Source organism: Camellia sinensis, chromosome 1 (genome assembly GCF_055761805.1).
Source record: "Camellia sinensis isolate YWXY chromosome 1, ASM5576180v1, whole genome shotgun sequence".
Lineage (NCBI taxonomy): Eukaryota > Viridiplantae > Streptophyta > Magnoliopsida > Ericales > Theaceae > Camellia > Camellia sinensis.
In genome coordinates this window covers 166,743,610-166,767,689 of record NC_138961.1, presented here as the reverse complement: position 1 = coordinate 166,767,689, position 24,080 = coordinate 166,743,610, and the positions used below count along the sequence as shown (strand labels likewise).

Genomic DNA, 24,080 nt, shown 5'->3' with positions numbered 1-24,080 from the left:
CCCGACCTTTCGTGCCCGAGAGGTACCGTCCGGCAGTGCACGTCCTCCCTCGTGCCGTTTTCCGTCATTTTACCAGTTTCGACGAGAGAGCACCTGCGGATCTGCTTCTCAGAGAGCCGGAGCAGCATCTCTCTCACGAGGCCCGAGAGGTATTTACCTCATCTTCCGTTTTTTTACATTTCGCACCCTTGCCATGCTTAAACATTTAGCTTGTGACATAGTACTTTGCTTACATCTTTGAACATGTAGTTTCAACATTCAAATTTCTGAACACTCGGTTCATTAATTAATTGCGAACACACAGCCCACATTAGAACACACAGCTCAAACACTGATTTGTCGAACACACAGCCCGAATTCGAAAGTGAACACACAGCCCACATTTTAAATTTTCTGAATACGCAGCCCAGATAGATAGTGAACACGCAGCCCACAGTTTAACTGAAAGTTGAACACGCAGCCCAAATTTCAAATTTTCTGAACACGCAGCCCAGGTAGATAGTGAACACGCAGCCCACAAGTTAACTGAAAGTTGAACACGCAGCCCAAATTTCAAAAATTTTCTGAACACGCAGCCTAGGTAGATAGTGAACACGCAGCCCACAAATTAACTGAAAGTTGAACACGCAGCCCAAATTTCAAAATTTTCTGAACACGCAGCCCAGGTAGATAGTGAACACGCAGCCCACAATTATACTGAAAGTTGAACACGCAGCCCAAAATTCAAAAATTTTCTGAACACGCAGCCCAGGTAGATAGTGAACACGCAGCCCACAAGTTAACTGAAAGTTGAACACGCAGCCCAAATTTCAAAATTTTCTGAACACGCAGCCCAGGTAGATAGTGAACACGCAGCCCACAAATTAACTGAAAGTTGAACACGCAGCCCAAATTTCAAAATTTTCTGAACACGCAGCCCAGGTAGATAGTGAACACGCAGCCCAAATTTCAAAATTTTCTGAACACGCAGCCCAGGTAGATAGTGAACACGCAGCCCACAATTATACTGAAAGTTGAACACGCAGCCCAAAATTCAAAAATTTTCTGAACACGCAGCCCAGGTAGATAGTGAACACGCAGCCCACAATTATACTGAAAGTTGAACACGCAGCCCAAAATTCAAAAATTCTCTGAACACGCAGCCCAGGTAGATAGTGAACACGCAGCCCACAAGTTAACTGAAAGTTGAACACGCAGCCCAAAATTCAAAAATTCTCTGAACACGCAGCCCAGGTAGATAGTGATTTGCATGTAGCTTATTTTACTTCATCGGCACACAGCCCATTTCATCTTATTGGCACACAGCCCATTTCATTATCATTGGCACACAGCCCATTCATTTCATTGGCACACAGCCCATTCATTTCATTATTGACACACGTATTCATTCTGAATGTAGGGTGGTTCCCGCAGTGTGCGAGGGTATGGCTCCACCATGGCACGAGATTGGTATGCTGAGCTCCCGGAGGGCGTTAGAGACTTAGTAGACTTGGCAGGGTTTGGCCCCTTCTGCGCCGGGTTGTCACGCTGTCCTGCTAGGAGGACCTTGATGGCAGCTTTGGTAGAGAGATGGTGGGACACCACCAATTCCTTTCATTTCTCTGCCACCGAGGACATGACCATGACCCCTTTTGACTTTGCTGTATTGACCGGCCTTGATGTCGGAGGTTGGGCCATCCCCTATGACGAGGATATGGGCGAGTGGGAGGCTGCCTGGATGTATTTGTTGGGGGCTCGCCCACCTGTTGATAGGGTTTCAGGGAGAGTCAGATATACTTGGTTCTCCTCCCATTTCCGGCGGGCTGAGATGGTGCCCGAGACTCCTGAGGAGACAGAGCAGTATGCTCGTGGCTTCCTGATGTTCCTCTTCGGGACTACCCTGTTCGCCGACAGAGGGAACACCATTGGGCTATATCTGTTGAGCGCTCTAGTCGACCTATCACAGGTCAGTAGATATGATTGGGGTGGCGCTGGCCTGGCTACCCTCTACTTTTACATGAGCGCGACCTCCCGCGGGCGGGGCGATTTGCTTGGCGGCTACTGGAGAGCCTGGGAGGTACTTTCTGTCCCCTTGATTTACATTTCTGCTTCTCATTACTTGTACATCGCATACACAGCGCACTTTTACAGTCTGTATTTTGCTCTCAGCATTTTGTACTTATATTCTGCACTGCTTCTCTCAGTTATGGGCTTATGTATACTTCCCATCGTTAGCCCCAGTGCTGGAGGTGGTGGGGATTCCCGTGACCCCATATTCATTGATATTTGAGGGCCCGCACCGGGCGAGGCCTCGAGAGACCCTGGTTCGCCTGCGACAGTACTTCGACACTGTGCGACACTCAGAGGTACTTCAGAACTTTCAGTTCTTTTCATTTTCATCTTTGACTTGCTCTGTATATTCTCATTCTCTGATTGGTTTATACATTTATCATCCGCAGATTACTTGGCAGCCTTGGGCACCCTTGGGTGATGATCTCCTACTTCAGTATACCGGAGCATCAGGCATCTCCCGGTATAGGGTCCTGCTCGAAGGGCCAGTCGGCAGAGTTTGGTTCCTGGGGGAGCGCTTTCTGTGCCAGGTACGGGGGTATCTTTCTCAGGATGTTCCCGCGGTACCTCCAGCTAGTATGCGGACCGCTGACAGGCTCTCTTACTCAGAGGTAGTCGGCGCCATGCTGGGCAGTGATGCTTTGTTATATGTTGCGGAGGGGGACTACGCCACCTATCGTCACATATATTTGATGCCTCCATTGACAGAAGCTCGTATTCCGATGATGAGACCTGCCGGTACGTCATCCTCGGATCAGGCTCAGGCTCGAGCTACAGACATCCCTTCTTCTAGTAGGGCTGGCGCATCTAGAGGTGGGAGTAGACCGTTTCCTCCGAACCCGTCGATTCATCCTCATCTGGGATGGCCAGATATGCCTACTGAGTTGATGGCGTGGCAGTATGGGACTAGCTCTCCGATTCCAATTCCACTAGAGCCTCCGATGCCCAGTGATCGATATGCCATTGATCCGGACTCACCGCCGGTATGCTCCACTTTCGTCATTCATCATTTCAGATGTTTAGATACTCATTTGTTCACTGATGATTATGAACTCATTTTTGCAGCCATCGCGAGGGTACATGGAGGAGATGGTTGAGCTGGTGGCCACACTCGAGGGCATGGTCCTACGCAGGGAGGCACAGTTGTCTGTTGCGGGCATTCAGGTACCCTTCAGTTTTTTTGGCATTTATCATACTTCTGATGACATGCTGATTTCTACTGCATCGATAGACTACTTGTGTAGAGCACATCTGACACACACCTCACTTGTACACTGTATTTACATGCACCCACTTTACGTAGCTTTTGCTTGTATCTGCATCTGATGTATATATTCGGATTGATGTATTTGAATTGAACTCTTTGTTTTCAGATGCCTTCATGGTCCGGTCAGCCACAGACCAGGCCACCTGGGCCTCATTGGGGAGCTGGGCCATCTGGGCCTTATCAGGGAGCTGGGCCATCCGGGCCTTATCAGGGGGAGGGGTCATCTCGGCCTTCCCGAGGAGCCGGGCCATCTAGGCCATTTCAAGGAGCTCGAGGGGGGCCTGTCCGCAGACGCAGGGCTCATGTTGTGGAGGTGGAGTCTGATGAGGAGGAGGAGGAGGAGGCTACCGACCGTCAGTTCGAGACATCTGTCGAGGAGGGAGGCTCCGGTTTTGGCTCGGGGAACAGAGGCGAGGCTGAGGAGGATCCTGAGGACGACAGCTCCGACTCTGATGATGGTGTGGAGGTTGTTCCACAAAAGAGGACCAGGCGGGCTTCTCGTTCCCGTTCCCGAGGATTTTGATGTTGTTATTTCCATGCTTTATTTTTCTTTTTACTAGTAGTTTGTAGCACTTTGCACATTGTTAGGCAGTTTTGTTTTTGTAAAACCTGTACCTTTTGTTCGTTGTAAAGCATGATGAAATGAAATAGCTTTTGAAAAGGTGTTTGTATTTTGAACTTTTAGTATCGTATCGCATCATTTATTTCGCACAAAAAAAGAATTTGAAAGGAAATGTACGTTGTGTAATCACCAAATCAGGTAGTGAACCGACGCAACAAACTAAACAACTCAACTTACTAAGGTATAACAGAATCTTTAGCAAGTTTACAACTCGATAAGCAAAATGCAACAACGCAAATAAACAAGACTTTAACAAAAATTGCTTAAACAGAGAGCAATGACTCAAAACACAAAACACGTCCGCTCGACAAACAACTCGATAAGCAAAATGCAACAACTCGATAAGCAAAACCCAACAACAACAAAGTGTACTTCTGACGATCTGGGCATCGGAACGCATCCGGGATGAAGGCCTTTGAGTTTCCCGTTGCATGGAAATGCTTGGAGTTCTCCTTCGAAGAGTAAAACAGGGCCGAGGAGACACACTGCAGCATTGCTAGCCATCCCGGGGAGCTGGCCGGCCATTTTTGCAAAAGGTGAATGGCTGGCCAGCCAGAGATATGCCACGGCATGGAGGACTAGAGAGCTTCTGGCCCCCTGCTTCAACCTTCAGTTGCACTTTGTCAGATGAATGCGTGGATTGGCTCAAAGAGGAGGTACAATTTGGGCCCAGCTTGGCATCAGATGCTCCGTCCAGCTCTGGAAGGGGACACAGAGATACTTGATTCAACTATGCCCCAAATTTATTGCTTATTTAGCATTTTCAAGTTTTCTTTATGACTGTACTAAAATAAGCAACCTCGATTGTAATGCAAGAGCAAGAGAACTCTATTTTGAAATCGATGAAATTGAAAGTTATGGTACTGAAAATTTTCCACTTTTGATCCAAAAATGGTCTAAGTCGTAAAAAGATTGATTTGAACAAAGTCAACTTTTATTAAAACTTTTCAAAACTATTTTCGATGTGGATCAGAACTGGACATGCCGAAAATCTGTCACCGAGATACACAACCTCAGATCCCTGCAACTGGAAAGTTGCCCCTAGTCTGAAGAACAATGTGGCAGTCCAAAGCAACGGAAAGTTGCCCCTAGTTTGAAAAGCACTGTACCGGAGATCATGGTAAATGCTGATAGATAAAGATGACTGAGATGATCGAAATGGACAAAGTTGATCGGGGAAAAGTTTATGACTGAACTTCAAGACGAAGCTGCCTACGTATCCCAAAGATGGGAATCAAGTCTTACGTAGTTCAGGCTAAGGTTCACTCGAGTATTTTCACTCTCCTTTTGCGCTCTAACTTTTGCCAAGGCCGCCCTTTGCGGGTTTTCAACCTTGCGAGCTCAGTTTTTATATTTTCTAATTTTTTTGTGCTCTGAATCTTGCCTAGGTCGCCCTTTCGGGTTTTCGGCCTAGCGAGCCTCTCAAGGATAGTATTTCTTCAACTTGTCCATATTGATCGGTTGTGAGAACTCCAAGCCATCTAGATCCATCAGAACCACAGCCCCACCTGACCAGATAGCTTTGATGATGTAAGGACCAGTCCAATTAGGTTTGAACTTGCCCCTTGGGTCGTGGATGGGAGCTCGGTTGTCCTTGAGCACCAAATCTCCTTCTTTCAGATTCCTGGACTTAACCTTCTTGTTGAAAGCCCGGGCAATTCTGCGTTGATAACCTTGGATGTGGTACAGCGCTTTCAGTCTTCTTTCATCAAAGAGCATGAGTTCTTCGAATCTGCTTTGCTGCCAATCTGCTTCGGCTATTTGGCATTCAGCCAATACTCGTAATGATGGGACCTCAATCTCAATGGGTAGAACAGCCTCCATTCCATAGACCAATGAATATGGAGTCGCTCCAGTAGAAGTTCTGATTGAAGTCCTGTAGCCCCACAGAGCAAATGGCAGCTTGTCTGGCCAATCTCGATAGGTTTCCACCATCTTCTGTAGTATATGCTTGATATTCTTGTTGGCGGCCTCAACTGCTCCGTTGGTCTGCGGCCTGTATGTAGATGACTTATGAAAAGCCACATTGTATTTTTCCAACAAGTCTATTACTTCTTTCTTGAAGTGGGAACCATTATCTGAAATTATCTCATTTGGCACCCCGTAGCGACAGATGATGTTGTTCCTGATGAACTTTGCGACATGCGACGCCTTCAACACCGCGTATGATTGGGCCTCGACCCACTTTGTGAAATAATCTATCGCTACCAGGATAAACTCATGCCCGTTGGACCCCTTCGGGGTAACAGCTCCGATCACATCAATTCCCCAGACCGAAAAAGGCCACGGCGAAGTCATGTTGTAAAGTTTTGACGGCGGGATGTTCATGCGATTTGCATGAATTTGACATTTGTGGCATCGCCGAACAAAGCTAATACAATCCTCCTCCATGGTTGACCAGTAGTAGCCCTGCCTGAGGATCTTTCTGGCCAGCATTACTCCATTCATGTGTGCACCGCACTCCCCCCCATGGATGGCTTCCATCAGGCGTTTTGACTCTTCAGCTTCTACACAGAGCTTATGCATTCCCAGATGACCCCTTTTGTACAGCTTTCCCCCGCAGATAACGAACTGAGCAGCCATTCTTCTGACAGCCCTCTTATCCTTGGCATTTGCCCCTAGTGGATATATCTCCTTTTCCAAGAAGTTCCAGATGTCGTAGTACCAGGGGTTGCCGTCTTGAACCTCATCTATGGCGGAAATCGACTCGTACGCTGGCGCAAACTTCTGATCAATAATGACTGGACGCATCCGGACTCCGGACGGGATGTCTATCATAGAAGATAGAGTTGCTAGTGAATCTGCAAACCTGTTGTTCTCTCTTACGAGGTGGGTGAAATTTAGCTTCTCAAACCGAGGAATTAACAGATCCAAGGTTTGGTGGTAGGTTATCATCCTTTCCTCTTTGACCTTCCAATCTCCTTTTGCTTGAGACACAACGAGGTTCGAGTCCCCAATGACGTCCACTCGTCTCGCCCCTAGTTCTAGGGCTGCTTCTAGGCCAGCAATACATGCTTCATACTCTGCTTCATTGTTGGAAACCTTGAACCGGAGTTTGAATGCTAGAGGGATACGGGAATCATCAGGCGCTATCAGCAACACCCCTATCCCATACCCATACTGGTTTGACGCTCCGTCAAAGTACATTGTCCAAGTTTCATCTTCGACGTGCAGAATGGCTTCATCTGGGAATAGATACTCAACCGCTTCATCCCCCTCAACCGGGTGGTCGGCAAGGAACTCCGCTACCGCTCTGCCTTTTACTGACTTGCGCGTCACATACTTCAAATCAAATTCGGAGAGCAACAGCAGCCAACGAGCTAGCCTACCTGTAAGTGCTGGTTTCTCGAAAAGATATTTGATGGGGTCCAAACGCGAAACCAACATTACAGAGTGGGCTAACAGGTAGTGCCGCAGCTTCCTGGTTGCCCATACCAAGGCCAAACAAGCCTTCTCCAGCGGTGTATAGCGGGTCTCGTAATCCAGCATCTTTTTGCTCAGATAGTATATGGCCCTTTCCACTTTGTCTTCTGACTCCTGCGCGAGCATGCAGCCCATGGTAGTCTCAGTTACCGAAAGGTACAGTATCAACGGTCTCCCAGGTTCTGGCGGTGACAACACGGGTGGGTTCTGTAGATATTCTTTGATCTGCTCAAAAGCTACTTGACATCGGCCGTCCCATTGGAATTTCTTTCCTTTCTTCAGGAGACCAAAAAGTGGTTCACAAGTCAAGGTTAATTTAGAAATAAACCGTCTTATGAATTGCACTTTACCCAGAAAGCCTCGCACCTCCTTTTCAGTCTTTGGTGGTGGCATTTCTAAGATGGCCTTGATTTTGGAAGGGTCGACCTCGATGCCCCTTTGTGTGATCAGAAACCCTAACATCTTCCCTGCTGTAACACCAAACGTGCATTTCTGGGGATTCAGTCGCAGCCGAAACTCTTTGATCCGTTGAAAGAATTTTTGTAAGGCGGTGTAGTGGCCCTCTCTATCTTTGGACTTGACAATCATGTCGTCCACGTACACCTCGACCTCCTTATGGATCATATCATGCAATATTGTAGTCGCTGCCCGTTGATACGTAGCTCCAGCATTCTTCAACCCGAATGGCATCACTCTATAACAATATGTACCCCACGGGGTAGTGAACGCAGTCTTCTCCCGGTCTTCGGGTGCCATCACTATCTGGTTATAGCCTGAGAAACCATCCATAAACGAAAGCAAGGCGTGTCCTGCCGTGAAATCTACCAATTCGTCGATGTGCGGCAAGGGGAAGTCGTCCTTCGGACTGGCTTTGTTCAAATCTCTGAAGTCTACACAGACCCGAATTCTGCCATCCTTCTTTGGCACCGGAACTATGTTGGCCAACCAAGTTGGATATTCAGATACCAGCAGGAACCCTGCGTCAATTTGTTTGGTGACCTCTTCCTTAATCTTGAGGGCCCAGTCCGGGCGAATCCTTCTGAGCTTCTGTTTGACAGGGCGGGCCTCTGGATCAAGAGGGATCCGGTGCTGTACAATCTCAGGATCGATTCCAGGCATGTCTTCATAGGACCACGCAAAAACATCTTTAAAATCTTTTAATAAAGCGACTAAGCGCTCGCGCTCCTCTGAAGACAACGTGGACCCGATCTGGACCAGCCGCGGGTCCTTCTCAGTACCAACATTTACAGTAGTGATTTCATCCATTAATGGTTTAACAAATCTTTCCTGCTCTTGATCAATTAATCGTTGCAAAACTGGGGGAATTTCTTCCTCGCTGTTTTCATCAAAATTTTGAAAATCCTGATTTAAGCAATAAATCAAAGGCACAGAAAAATACTCGGAAACCACATCCACATCATTCTCATTAAATACTTCCAAGCCGTCAGATTCCTCTGTTACAACAGACTCAAAAGAAAATGAAAAAGACGACCTAGACAGGACTGTGGTATCCGGGTTATCACCCCCAGGAATACCGGACTCAGACTCAGTCGAGCTGGAATCTGATTCCGACGCAAAAGATTCGGTAGAATCAGATTCCGGCTCACTACCTGACCCGGAACTGCTAGATAAAAAGCCTTCTTCATATTGCCAGATGAGAGAAGGTGCGATAGATGCATCCAAGATCGGCGCTGGAAAGCCCGCAGCTATTTCATCTCCAATCACAGAAACCGAAGAGTTATCCCCCAAGCACTCTTGGCTGATCGGAGGATCTGATAGTAGACTCGCTAGTGCTGCCCCCATTTCAAGCTCTGTGCTCTCAGGATCCACTGTTTCGCATTGCTCAACCTCAGTTGGTGGGTCTGTCTGCGCTTTGGCAACGTCATCCCCAGATAATTGTATGTCGAAGAAGATTTCAAAACCAGGCACGCGCTCCCCCTTTGCGTTTTGCCATGGCTCCGGGAAGCCGCAGAATGGAAAATCTTCCCCCTCCCGGACGAAACGTCCGTTTAGGGTACCCCAGATGGGCCTATGTATTAAGTCAAATGGCTTCCCAGCCCTCTTTGCCTTGGCTCTTCCGGCCATTTCTTTTCCTTTCCTCAACCAGTCCTCTTTGGTGGGCAGATAACCCAGTCCAAAGGTGTGAGGATTGTGTGGTACCTCGGCCAACACTGAGACGCCTTTCCGGCCACTTCTCCCTAATCCCATTCCAGGGGTATGTTTTAGCTTGTTCATGAGGTAGATAGATTGTGCACTGACATACATGCCCTCATTCGCAGCCATGATATTCTGCACCACTTGAGCCTCGGCCAAAGTGAACCCCGACAAAAATACATCCTCCATGCCGTGCTCGATTTCTAAGACGGGTGTAGACACTTCCGGCGGCGGATGGATTGATGAATTCCCAAAAACGATCGCTACCCCTTTCCCGTGAGGGTATTTCAGCATTTGATGTAGGGTGGAAGAGACTGCTTTGACCTGGTGCAACCACGGTCGCCCCAATAGTAAGTTAAAGGTTGCGGGAACGTCCAGGATATGAAATTCGATGCTGTGTTGTCCTGGACCAACCTTAGTTTGAATTTTAACAGTCCCCATCACTTCTCTGCTGGTATTGTCATATGCCCTGATCACTTGGGTGGTTGGGATGAAGTCAGCGGGTTTTAACCCGATTGCATATGCCGTTCTGGTTGGGCAGACATTAATCGCAGACCCGGTATCAACAAGTACCACCGGTATCCACTTATCTCTACATTCCACGGAGATGTAGAGGGGCTTGTTATGGTTTGCGCCCTCAGGCGGTAGCTCTTTGTCTGAAAAAGTTAATGCCGGGGAACCTCCTCCCGGAAAAACTAGCCCAACCAGCTGTTCAGGCGTGGTGTCTATGGAAAGTTTCGACTTGTCCATGGCAGATAGGACAGCTTCTCTGTGCACTCGTGATGCCATTAGCAGTCCCCAAATGGAGATGTCTGCCTGTATTTTCTTTAACTGTTTCAGCACAGCTTCATCCTCAATCTGCTTCTCCTTCTGTCTCTCCGCTTCTCTGTCTTTCCCAGATGCTTCGGGTTGGTCTAGGTGTGGGGGCTTGAAGTACCGCCCACTTCTTGTCATGTGGTCCACTTCGTCAAGATACCAAGTATCATCTGGTTCGCCATTTCCCCAGTCTTCATCGGTGTGGGCAAGACATAAATCGTCATCTTCCCACCACATTCCGCTGGCAGCCAACAGACATCTGTCCGGCTCCAGTCTATTCGCACTTTCAGTGCTCTCTGTCCAAATGCTCGCAGCATTGTCTGTCTTTGTGTACACAGCACTTTCGGTCCCCTCAGGGCCCTTCGCCTTTCTGGCTCTCTCAGCTTCCTCAAACTTTCCTTGTTCCAACTGCGTCAGTACAGTTGTTTGTTCAACAGTTCCCACATCCGTAATGCCCATGTCCTGAGCGGAATTCTTAACACCGGCGCTCTCCGGCGGTACAACTTGATTTTCGGCCGTTCCGGCCACAAGTGATGTTTCTGCCCCTGCCGGGCTCTGTTCTGGTTGGGCTTCCCCCACTGCATCCGGTTGATGTTCAAGCCATCCAGTGGCCTCCTCTGATCCCTCATAATCATTCCAGTTAATGGACGCGTCCTCCAACTCCTGATCATCGCGAAATTGCAAGTTAGCAAAGTCCTCTTCTATGGTTGTCGGCTCATCTGCCCATAGCCTAGATCTATCCTCTCGGATCATGCACAATTCTCCTGTCTCGGGAAATTCTACAATTAGCCCACTTCGGCTCGTTGATAGGATGTGCCTGCTCGGATCATAAGCTCCCTCAGCAAAATTATGCCCAGTCCCAGATTTAACAGACTCATTCTTTCCTAAAATCTGCCCTGCCTTGTCTTCGATGGTCACCACCACCGGCTCCGATTGGGTTTTGGAGACGTCCACCATGCACAAAAGGTCAGTGCAAGCGGGGAGGAGCACCTCCGGCTTGGGTAGGTGGGTGGGCGTAATATAGATGCTAGGATCGTAAGACACGACCCCAGTCTGGATGAAATTAATTCTGTTGGGAGGGGGAGGTTGGTTATGTGGTGGGAGAGGGTTGGTTGTGACATTGGGTTTGTCTGGGGGTGCGATCACCTGTTTGTCAATAAGATCCTGGACCTCATGACGTAATCTGAAACAACGGTCGGTGTCGTGACCGTGTTGTTGGTGATAAGCGCAGTATTTCGATGAGTCAAAGAAGGGAGGGAGTGGATTTGGTAATGGCTTGGGTTCCAGGGGTTTCAAATGGTTTTTCCTGATCAGTATTCCGAGAACCTTGGACAGGGGCATGTATAATTGGGTAAATGCTCTTTGGCCCCGAGGTTGGAATCTATCGGTTCGTGTATTGCTTCCGGACGCGCCGGAGAAGGGTGTGGCAGTTGTGGGCCTTGGAGGAGGAGGGGGAGTGGTGGTGACCATACCAACTTCCGAGGCTCTTGTATTAGCAGCGCCACTCGGGCCCGCATTGTTGCCACGATTGAACGTCCTCCTCGGTTGCTCTCTGTCCTGGTCAAACAGACCTTGTCTCATAGCGTCTTCAATTTGGACCCCCATATCATGCAAATCTGCAAAAGTAGGAAAGGGGACCACAATCATCCTTTGCATTAACTTGGGGTGGAGATTGCGCACAATCATCCGGATTTGATCTCTGTCAGTGGGCCTTAAAGCCATCGTCGATGCCTTTGCCCTCCATCGGACCACAAAGTCCGAGAAAGATTCCTTAGGCTCTTGCCTCGTCGTTTCAAGATCACGAGTTGTGATCTCGATCTGAGTATTATAGGAATATTGTGTGACAAAGGCCTCGGCCATCTCATCCCAGTTCTTCTTTACCTCATCCGATAATCTTGCGTACCAATGGGAGGCCACACCCGACAGGGTTCGGCCGAATAATGAGAGCTTCTGTTGTCGTGTGAGGCCCATTGGCCGCAAGACATCCGCAAACAGTCGGATATGAACCATGGGGTCACCAGTCCCGTCAAAACGGTCTATTTGTGGCATTTTGAATCTATCGGGGAGCGTCACGGCCTCCTCGGTATATCCATCTCCGATATCCGGCATAGCCTTAGCCCCTTGGGATTTTTTGAAAAGCTTCTCCAGTTTGCTCAATTTCAGAGCTGTTTGATCAACCTCGAGCTCGGATGGAGAGTCCGGGTGGTTGGGTGTATGGACCTTGGACAGTTGTGGTGGAATCGGGGGTGGAGTTGGCCCCGTTGGAAGACTTGTGTCCTCTTGCAGAGTCTGGATGGTTGGTACGGTATTCTGGGTGTTCGGAGGAACGTCATGAATGGCAGGAGCCTTCTCAGGTAATGGGGGCCTTGCCGGGGGAGGGACTTGTTGCGAAGCAGATGCCCCATTCTGCTGTTGCAGTCTGGTAATCAGCTCAGCCTGATGGGTCATAATTTCAGACTGTTGCTTAGCGAGTTCATCCCGGCGAACGGCATCTTGCTGCATGGCCTGCATAGTTTCTTGCATTTGGCGCATCATCTCCTCAATTCCTGTTGGTGCCGTCATACTGTCTTGATTTGTCTAAACTACTGACAGATTTGTCTCAAGGGGGATCTCAGTCCAACTGTCCACTGGTGGGGGATACCACTGTTCTGGTGCTCTCAATTCAGATGTACTGCGCTTCCTTTGCTTCCTTCTTGTAACAGGGGGTAGAGAATGGAACACTGGCTGTCCGTCGATTAGATCCTCAGATCGGTGGAGTCGACGACCTCGCGTCCAAGGTGCTTGGGGAATGCCTGTTGGGTCGGAAGCAATCGTGCTAAAACTGACCCTAGCAAAAGATAAATAAAGCGAAAAGGAAATAAATAAACAGATAAATGGACAGCACAACAGCTTAAAATAAAATGCATGACACGCAGTCGGGCAGACAGTCAAAAAGCTGAACAACATACTGTCCTCAAACACTGGTTATTATCCCTGTATCACTGTCCCCTAACACTGAATCTGATACCCGCAGATAACTGATTCTCAAATACTGGCTGATGCTCGCAGGTCTGATACCCACAATGCTGAACTGATGCCCGCAGGCCTGATACTGACAATACTGAATTGATGCCCGCAGGCCTGTTGCCCAAACTCATATACTGATACATGCATTCCTGTAGAGACGCACTCTAAAGCACATAACAGATAAGTGAGAGCCAAAACACCCCTATGTTTGGGGTAGGGTTTCCCTGTCCTATTTTGTCAGGAGCTAGGGTTTCACTATGCACGCAGCGGTTTCAAACAACCTATAAACGGGTAAGCAACCTGTCCTAATTTAGAATGGTCACTATGGATCCGAATATGCACTAGGTCGAATGGTCAAAAGGGGTGCCCCGGTAAAACCGGGGTTTGTGTTCCCATACTGGCAGAGCCCACAACCGGTCAGCCTTATGGTCATGCCTTGACAAGACAAGCCTCCGGCAAACCGTTCAGGAATAGCAGATGGCAAACACGGTGTCCTAGGCGCACCAATGCAAATGCAATGCAAAGAATCACACAAGTATAGTCAAAAACAGATATCATGAGTTCGAGTCAAGTTCTCTAAATCCCCAGCAGAGTCGCCAGAAACTGTAACAAGCCCGCGGGGGGCCTCGCTACAGCTCGGACTCGACTTTTGCAGTCACGGTTCTAAATCTGAACCAAAGAGTCCAAATCCGGCAAATCGTTTTAGGAAAACTGATTTTTGAAAGAAGTGCCAAACATGGACTGCTTTGCCAGATACAGAGTCGCCACCTAAATATTTTATTTTGGGAAATTTAGGAAACCCTGACTCGGTGCCAAAAGGCCACGTGTCCGTCATCACCAAAGTTGCCTCGGTTCGGGAACTTGGGTACGATTGGGGAAGGTCACTTCGTGAGCACCCCCGCTCGCCCGGTCATAGACCGGCCTCTACTAACCATGATATCAATTTTTGAAAACATTGTGAGTTCTTATTCCGGTTATTAGCCTAGATTACTATGTGATGCTCACAGCATATAAATATAGACTGGATCGCCCGAATTGGAACAAAACATTTCATGCTTGTTTATTTGAAAATGGTTTGATGATGCTACTCGCAAGTAGGCTAAGACGTGGATTTGCCACCCTCAGGTGGGCTTAGAAAACATGATTTTGCCACTATCTAGTGGGCTTAAAACACACATTTAATGAATTATTCCAATTCAAATAACCCAACCTTCACCCACAGGCATTCAGGCAGTTATATCACATTAGCAATTAGCCTCATGGTAAGCATGCTATTCATGGCAGTCACTCACATGCATGCAAGGATGCTAAAGCATAAAACTTACCGAGTACTCCAAGCCAAAAAAAAAGGAAGTTAATTAGAAATCATGCATGATCCTAAGTATACAAAAATGCCTAATGCAACACATGCAAAATGCAACTATAGCAGGCTCGGCTATTCTAAGATGGTATATGAAATGCTACAACTATCATGTATTCAATTTAGAATTGAAAGTACAATGCAGTTAGTATGATGTGCCGAGTCCGGTGCATGCAATACAGATGGATGATGCAAACATGCTGTCATACTGTATGCTAATTTAAATATGCCCTAATCTAACCATCATAAGCGGATAAATAAAAGGGAGAAAGACGTGGGGTTGGAAGACATACATCACACTCACGCACACTTATTACAGTTATGCCCTCACTCGGAGGGTCCGAATAAATAATACAGTCCAAATATTACAGTCCCCAAAATAAAAGAATATTACAGTCCAAAATATTACAGAAATTCTAATTAATTAATGAATTAACTAGAAAGCAAATAAACTGGCGTGCAAGCCAGGGACTGTCTTGCTTCTGGTGGATGATGCATGTCCGGACTGTCTTGCGCGGAAATCCACCGGAATGCCCCAATTAGCCTCTGTTTACACCTGTTCTTGAAATGCGTGCCAAGCCCCAAAAGTTTGCTGATTCCTGGTTTTGCTGTAACAGAGAGCAGGAAAGGGGCATAGCAATGTATTTGCACAAATATATGCATGTCTCGATCCTCGTGCCACCAATCACGCATACCGAGGCATGATGGTCGAGGAGTCGAAATGCACAATTCAATATAGGATGAATGCACATGAAACTACAGCTAAAACCTAACTCCATCATGGATAATCCGGAGTGTCGGTGACTGGGGAATTGAGACACATTCCGTCACTCGGAGTACGAAATGTACCTCGTTTCCCGTGCCCGGGCTAACTCCTATTCCGGACACGATGCAATATGCATGATATGCATGAAATGCAACTAAGATGCAATCCTAACGTACACAATGCTATGAAATGAGATGCCTCGTAATGCGTGCACGCAGGCACGCAAACCGAGAAAATACAGAATGCTATGAAAATGCGGTGCCTCGAAATGCGTGCACACGGGCACGCAAACCGAGACGATGATATGTGTCTCGAAATGCGTGCACGCAGGCACGTAAACCGAGGCAATGATATGTGTCTCGAAGTACGTGCACGCGGGCACGCGAACCGAGGCAATGATATGTGTCTCGAAGTACGTGCACGCGGGCACGCAAACCGAGGCGATGACAGATATAATGAAGATGAGATGCCTCGAAGTACGTGCACACGGGCACGCAAACCGAGGCGATGACAGAATGATGAAAATGAGATGCCTCGAAGTACATGCACACGGGCACGCAAACCGAGGCGATGACAGATACAAGGAAAATGAGATGCCTCGAAGTACGTGCACACGGGCACGCAAACCGAGGCGATGACAGATGTAATGAAGATGAGATGCCTCGAAGTGCGTGCACACGGGCACGCAAACTGAGGCGATGATAAATGATATGAAAATGACAAATGGGCTTATACCAACATGAGTGAGCCTCAGCCACACTCACATCGGATGCCGACGGACGAAAATGAAGTGCCTCGAAATGCGTGCACACGGGCACGCAAACCGAGGCGATGATAAGATGTGATGAAATAACATGGAAATGACAAATGGGCTTATACCAACATGAGTGAGCCTCAGCCACACTCACATCGGATGCCGATGGCAGAAAATGAAGTGCCTCGAAATGCGTGCACACGGGCACGCAAACCGAGGCAATGATAAAATGATATGAAATGACATGGAAATGATATGCAAGCATACTAATGGAATTTCAGCAACAAAATATGAGGGAAAACAGTCCCGAAATGAAGCGAAATGACATGAAATGCAAGGAAATGTCCCGAAATGCAACATTAGGCATCCGAAATGGCCTATAGCCATACTAAACATGTACAACATGGACATGCAATGCAAAGACAGAAGCTAGACAGTCCCAAAATAAGCACTTTTCCAGTTATAAACATGGCCAAACAGCAAATATAGGTATGGCAAAAATAGCATACAAGAATAGGGGCCAAGATAGGGGTAATGAAGCAAGTGGTATAAGCTAAACCCAAACTGAAAAATTTCCTTCTACAACACTGAATATGAACCAAAAATATGAACATTTACAGTATATGGCAGCCTCAAAATCAATATACAAATATGCTAAAAATATGATGCAAAATAAGGCTCAAAAGGTGCTAAAACATGAAGTGTATAAAATAATCACCAAACAGAAAAAAAGTGTGAATGAAACATGAAGTATAGGCCAAAATAAGACAACTTTCAGTTCGGACCAAGGTCCAAAAACAGAAACAAAGAGGGCTACTAATTTATGCAAAAAAAAAGGGCCAAATAGGGGATATAACTACAAGTGACCTATGGAAACACCAAACAATGTTGAGCCCTTCTCCAATGTTGAAGAGGGGCTCAAAATAAGCCCTAAATCAGTTTACCACATGCTCGAAAATAAATTACTCATGGGTCAAAAATAGCATGCAAAATTATGACATACAAGATGGTCAAAGAAGCAAGTGTATTATGGAGGGCTCAAACAGGGTTGAGCCCTTGATGAGAAGTGAAGATGAGCTCAAAATATGGCCCTTTTCAGTTAAGGCCGAAGCTCAACACAAAAAGAATGCATGGCTTACATATTGATTAAGAAAAAGGGTCAAAAGGGTAAAAGTGTAACTTACCCTTGAAGATCTAGACTTTGGTTGCTTCTTGGATGGATTTGCTGCTCCTTTGGCCTTCAAGAACCCTTCTTTGTTGCTGGAAATGAGATAGTGGTGGTAGGGCTTGGTGGTGTAGAAGAAATGAAGGTTAAGGAGTTAGGGTTTTTTGAAGTTTTGAGAGTTATAACAATGGAGTTTAGGGTTGAGCCTTGGAGATGAATTTTTCTAACCTCTATGAAGAAGACCCTCAGCTGGTTTATATGGTCAAGAAAGGGGTGTAAAAGGGGGGTCAAATGGAGAGGAAAACTCTCTCCCAAAATATCCCCCGGATACAGAAAATATCTGGGGGATATTGCCCCACAGCTGGAAAGGGCACAGTGAGGAGAGCACGGCCGGCCGCTCACTTTGGCCGGAGGTGGCCGGCCGGCCACACCCCCTAGCCGGCCGGCTAGGGGTCAAAAGGGTCAACCAGATTTTCTGGCCGGCCAGGTATTGGGGAGGTAGCCCTATGTGTGTACAACACAACCATGTAATTGAAATTTCAAGAAAGTGGGCCCAAGGGGTTCAACAATGGCTCGGAAAGAGGGGGTCAAAAGGGTCAAGTTGACTTACTGGCCGGCCATGAACTTTTAGTGGCCTCCCAGGTGTGTAGATCACAGATATGTGGTTCAAAGTTCAAGAAAAAAGGTCCAAGGGGTTCAACATTAGCCCGGAAGAAAAGGGTCAAAAGGGTCAGGTGACCTTAATGGCCGGCCATGAACTTTTAGTGGCCTCCCAGGTGTGTAGATCACAGATATGTGGTTGAAAGTTGGCAACGTTAGCTCTAAGGTATTCAACATTAGCCCGGAAGTGCGAAAAACGGGCGCCGGGAGGCTCGGGAGGAGAGATAACTGGTTGCTGCAACAATTGCTGGCCTCCCACCCTTCAGTGACCTTCTTTGGGATAAAACAGAGGTACCTGCCAAAAATGAGCGAAAACCGTTGCAAAACGAATGTTCCGGAGCCAAAACACGCAGTTCGGGGTCCCGGAAATGGGCTGTTAAGCACCGAAAATTGTATTCGACCTCGAAGTGGGTTTCTCAGCCCCCAGTGTCCCTCAAAAGGGATGAAATAAGATGTATGCCAAAAATCAGAGCAATAGGAGATGGTCAAGCGGTCCCGAACCGAGGCACACGGCCTGACGGCTCCGAAAACCGGGAACCGGACTCCGAAATGGGCGAAATGGCCTACGGACATTGAGAGATGGTCTACGGGACCTCTCCCTCCCTTCAGGAAAAGAAACAGAGAAAACCGAGTCTGGTTCGCAAACCGAGACAAGGCACAGAAAAGGGTTCGGGAGTCCGGAGGTAGGGCTCACGGCCGCAACTCCGAATCTTCTGAACAAGCACATTATGCAATATCACCCAGCGCTCAATCGGTGACGTCTGAGTCTTAGGGTCGGTCAAAAATGGGGTGTCTACAGTTTTGCTTTTGGTGCATTGCTTTGGGTACCTCTAGTGTAACGCACTTCACTAGTTTCGGTACCCGGGCCCCCTAGCTTGCATTGTGTGCCATATTTGCATGTTTTGAGACCATATTTTATGCCATTTCAGAGCTATATCATGTGTCATTTTATGCCATGTTTCATCCTTTACCATGCTTTGGTAGAGTGGCATTTGATGCCTTAGGATCAATCTCTTGCATCGTGCATGTTTGCATGTGTTTCGGTTGCTTCATTTCCATCACATGGCCATTGATTTGAGTGTGGCTGAGGTCCACTCATATTGGTTTAAGTCCACCTTGCATTATGTATGCTATGTTGCAATGTGTTGTGCATGTTATGTTGTTAGCATTGTGTATGCCATGTCATTCCTCGCATTGTGTATGCTAGGTTGTTAGTCGCATTGAGTATGCCATAGGTTGTTAGTCGCATTCAGTATGCCATAGGTTGTTAGTCGCATTTAGTTCATGAGCATTATGCATGCCATGTAGTGTTAGCATTGTATATGCTAGGTGCATGTTTTCATTTTCATCCCTTGCATGTTTACGTCATTTAGTGGCATTGCATCTAGGATTGCATGTTAGAATTGTATTCATGCATATCATGCATATTGCATTGTGTTTGGAGTAGGGTTTAGTCCAAACACGGGAAACGAGGGACATTTCGTACTCCAAGTGACGAAACGTGCCTCGATTCTCGGTCGTCGACGCTCCGGATTATCCATGATGGAGTTTAGGCCTTGATGCGTTCATATGTGCATTCATTTCACATTGAGTCGTGCAATCCGACTTCTCGGCCATCATGCATCGAGATGCGTGATTGGTGGCACGAGGATCGAGGACCACATTCCCTAGAGCTTGTGCAATGATAAGGAGGGTGGTCGTGCACATATGTGTTGCAAATACCTTGCTTTCTCTTTCTCTTGCCTTTGTTGCAGAAAAACCAGAAACTGGAGGTAGGAACTGGTCGGCCGACCAGCTTTTCTAGCAGGCCGACCACTCCTTTTGGTTTTTCCCACATAAACTGGTCGGTGGGTGGTCTCCAAGCCCAATAGCTGGTCGGTGGCCCTCCCACAGCTTCCCAGAGTGGAGTTTCAACCTCTCGGAGCTTTGTGCAAGTTTCTGGATTCAATTGCAAACAAAGGCGAGTCAAGGCATCGCGATGGAATTTACCGACAAGGCAAATTGAGCATGCATACACCCTCCATCATTCCGAGCAGAACTGAGGCAGTTCATTGCACGTAGCATAGCATGCTAGTTTACTCTGCTTACCTAGTTCATTTGTTAAGTAATTAGTGTTGTGTAATAATTCGTTATTTATTTTGGTTGTGTAATATTCATTCGGACCCTCCGAGCGAGGGTACAATTGTAATAAGTGTGCGTGTGTGTGATGTATGTCTTCCAACCCCATGTCTTTCTCCATTTTATTTACCAGCTTATGATGGTTAGTTTAGGGCATGTTTCAATTAGCATACTTATGATAGCATGTTTGCATTCATTCATCTATTTTGCATGCACCGGGCTCGGCGCATCATACTAACTGCATTATATTTCAATTCCGAGCTGAATACTTGTTAGTTGTAGCACTTCACATGCCATCTTTAGAATAGCCGAGCCTATTGTAGTTGCATTCCTGCATGTGTTGCTTTAGGCATTTCAGCATAGTTAGGATCATGCATGGATTTCTAACATAGCGTCTGTTTTGGCTTGGAGTACTCAGTAAGTGTTTATGCTTTAGCATCCTTGCATGCGTGTGAGTGACTGCCATGATAGCATGCTTACCATGAGGCTATGTGCTTATGTGATATACCTACCTGAATGCCTGTGGGTGAAGGTTGGATTATCTAAATTGGAATAATGCATTGACTGTGAGTTTTAAGCCCACTTGAGAATGGCAAACCATCACGTTTTCTAAGCCCACCCGAGGGTGGCAAATCCACGTCTTAGCCTACTTGCGGGTAGCACCATCAAATCATTTTCAAAATAAACAAACATGAGATATGTTGTTCCAATTCAGGAGATCCAGTCTATACTTGTATGCTGTGTGTATCACGTAGTAAATCTAGGCTAATAACCGGAATAAGAGCACATAATGTTTTCAAAACTCGATATCATGGTTAGTATAGACCGATCTTTGATCGGGCGAGTGGGGGTGCTCACGAAGTGACCTTCTCCAATCGTACCCACATTCCCGAGCCGAGGCAACTTTGGTGATGACGGACACGTGGCCTTAGGCAAACGAGCCAGGGTTTCCTAAATTCCCCAAAATAAAATATTTAGGTGGCGACTCTGTATCTGGCAAAGCAGTCCATGTTTGGCACTTCTTTCTAAAAATCTGTTTTTCAAAACAATTTGTCAGATTTGGACTCTTTGGTGATTCATCGATCTTGCATTGCACTCTGCGAGATTAGATGCAGGACTATGACTTTTGAGTCTGAACTGTAGTGAGCCCAAATGAACAAAAGGGGATTTCCCTCCCGGGGAGTTCGGGGACGTCTACACAAGTGTAAGAACATGAAGAACTCTTCAAATAAATGTGTAGAAGTCCCATGCATGTAAGAATTCATAGAAAATTTAACTCAAAGATGAAGGATTATGCATGCATGTATGCAATTATACTCAATTCTTCCATAATCAAGTCAATCCTTTCTACTTACATGCAAATAGACTCATAACTTCTTGAATTCATGGCCTACATGTTTTATTTTCAAGATTTAAGGAGGAATTTCATTCCTAGGATGTGAATTCAAGTGTTGTCTAGCTCAATTCTTCAAATCTTCCACAATTTCCTTCAAATTCCCCTCTCTCTCTCTCTCTCTCTCTCCCTCTAAATGTTGAGCTTAGCTTCCTCCTCTCTGAAAACCTCAGCCCATGTGTTTGTATAAGTGAGGTCAAAATATGTGCTAAGCTTATATAGAGTGTAATTAACTTAGCCTAATAAAAGTTGATTAAGGTTAATTAATTAGGCTCATTTCTAACTAAGTACAATCAGTTTATTCTAATTATTTTGGTCTGAATCAAATTTTGCCAAAAGTTGCCACAAAATTCTAAATATTCTAATTGGCCTATTGGGCTAGTCAATTTTGGTTTCCGAAGCCGTTTGGGCTTTCAATTTCTGATTCTAAGTCGATAAGTGAACATATATTCTATGAAATAACAAATAACTACAAAAATAGGCATGTAACACATAATTAAACATACAATCATGCAATTAAACTTATTGAAACAATATAATATAATAATATGGAGGTCGGGACCATCACACTTTGTCTCAAAGTAAGATGGCACTCTCTGCATGTGCATAGATTAAAGAGAGCTAAAAAAAGAGACTATCAAGAACTAATATCCGCTACCTAGAATTGATGACTTGTTTGATTAGTTGAAGGGGGCAGCTGTATTCTCTCAGTTACCATCATACAGGTGTGTCGCGGGAAAGTATACCGCTTACTGCTTTTTGGACTCGGTATGAGTTGTACGAATTTCTTGTAATGCCTTTTGGTTTGACAAATACTCCTACCTATTTCATGGACTTGATGAACATAATTTTTTAACCGTTTCTAGATAAGTTTGTGATTATCTTCATAGATGATATCCTAGTGTATTCTAAGAATGAGGAAGAGCACATAGAACACTTGAAAATCATGTTGCAGACTTTGAGGGAGCAGTAGTTATACGCTAAGTTCAGTAAGTGTCACTTTTGCGAGAAAGAAGTTCGATTTTTGGGACATGTTGTGTCCAATCACGGGGATAACGATAGATCTTAAGAAAGTTGTTACGGTTAAAGAATGGAAGTAGCTCACAAACCCTTCAAAGATGAGGAGTTTTTTAGGACTAGCCGGTTATTATAGGAGATTTATACAGAAGCTTTCCATTATTGCAGCACCCATGACCAAGTTGACCTGCAAGAATGTGAAGTTCTTATGGACAGATAATTGTAAGAAAGCTTTTCAGGAGTTAAAGCAACATTTGACTACAGCTCCAGTGTTAACTATACCAGTACAATGGGGAAAAGTTAGTAGTGTTTACTGATATGAGTGGAACTGGTTTGGGATGTGTGTTGATGCAATATCAGAAGGTTGTATCTTATGCCTCATGATATTAAAACCTCATGAGAAACGATACCCTACTCATGACTTAAAGCTGGCAGCAATTGTTTTTGTCTTTGAAAGCATAGCGACATTACTTGTTTGGGGAGCGCTTTAAGTTATACACATATCACAAGAGCCACAAATATATTTTTTTTCTCAGAAAGAGTTAAACATGAGGTAGTAGAGGTGGGTTGAATTCATCAACAGTTATGATTTTGAGATCTTTTACCATCTGGAGAAAGGAAATATGGTCACATATGCACTTATTCAACAACATGAGATTATAGTTTCTTTGATGATTCAGTAATAGAAGTCTTCGGAGTTAGTTTCGATACATGATGCTCAACCAATAGAGAGTGTCGAGAGGGTATACATTGGTAGTTTGACCGTGCAACCAACGTTACTGGGTCAAGTTCGTCAGATGCAGTATTTAAATGGGTTCCTCATCAGCAAGCTCGATGACCTTGTAGTGGATTTGATCGATGATTGTCCTACTGATTGGTCTGTGGACTCAGAGGGGGGATTCCGATTCAAGGGCAGGTTGTGTGTACCTAACATTGTTGAATTGAGGAAATAGATTATGGGTGATGCCCATAGGTCCCGATACACCATTCACCCTGGTGGGACCAAGATGCATCATGACTTGAAGAGGACGTTTTGATGGGAAGGTATGAAGAAGGACGTAAGAGAATATGTTTCTCGATGTTATGTGTGTCAATAGGTTAAGGCAGAACACCAACGACGGTTTGGACTTTTGTAGCCTCTCGAGATCCCTACTTGGAAATGGGAGTACATCTCTATGGACTTCATGGATGGATTGCCGCGGTCTAAGCGCGGCAATGAATCTATTTGGATGATAGTGGATTGACTCACCAAGTCTGCTTATTTTATTCCTATCGGTGTTCACCGAACTGCGGATAAACTAGCTAGGCTACATATTCGAGAGGTGGTGCAACTTCATGGCGCGCCAGTTTCTACAATTTTGGATCATCATCCGTTGTTTGTGGCAGAGTTTTGAGAGAGTTTTCAGCATGCTTTGGGTGCTAAGTTAGACCTAAACACAACTTATCATCCTTAGACAGATAGGCAAACTGAGCAGGTAAATCAAATCTTGGAGAATATGTTGAGAGCTTG

General features: G+C 46.1%; 1 protein-coding gene across 1 annotated transcript; it reads left to right on the top strand.

Annotated features, from left to right (window-relative positions):
* Positions 1–1,615: 1,615 nt before the first annotated feature.
* Positions 1,616–23,523, top strand: LOC145820627 (uncharacterized). Its single transcript, XM_082916919.1, has 6 exons — positions 1,616–2,056; positions 2,184–2,345; positions 2,439–3,032; positions 3,115–3,213; positions 3,423–3,629; positions 23,257–23,523. Exons 1-6 carry the CDS (start codon positions 1,616–1,618, stop codon positions 23,521–23,523), a joined length of 1,770 nt encoding a protein of 589 aa, XP_082773045.1.
* Positions 23,524–24,080: the final 557 nt, after the last annotated feature.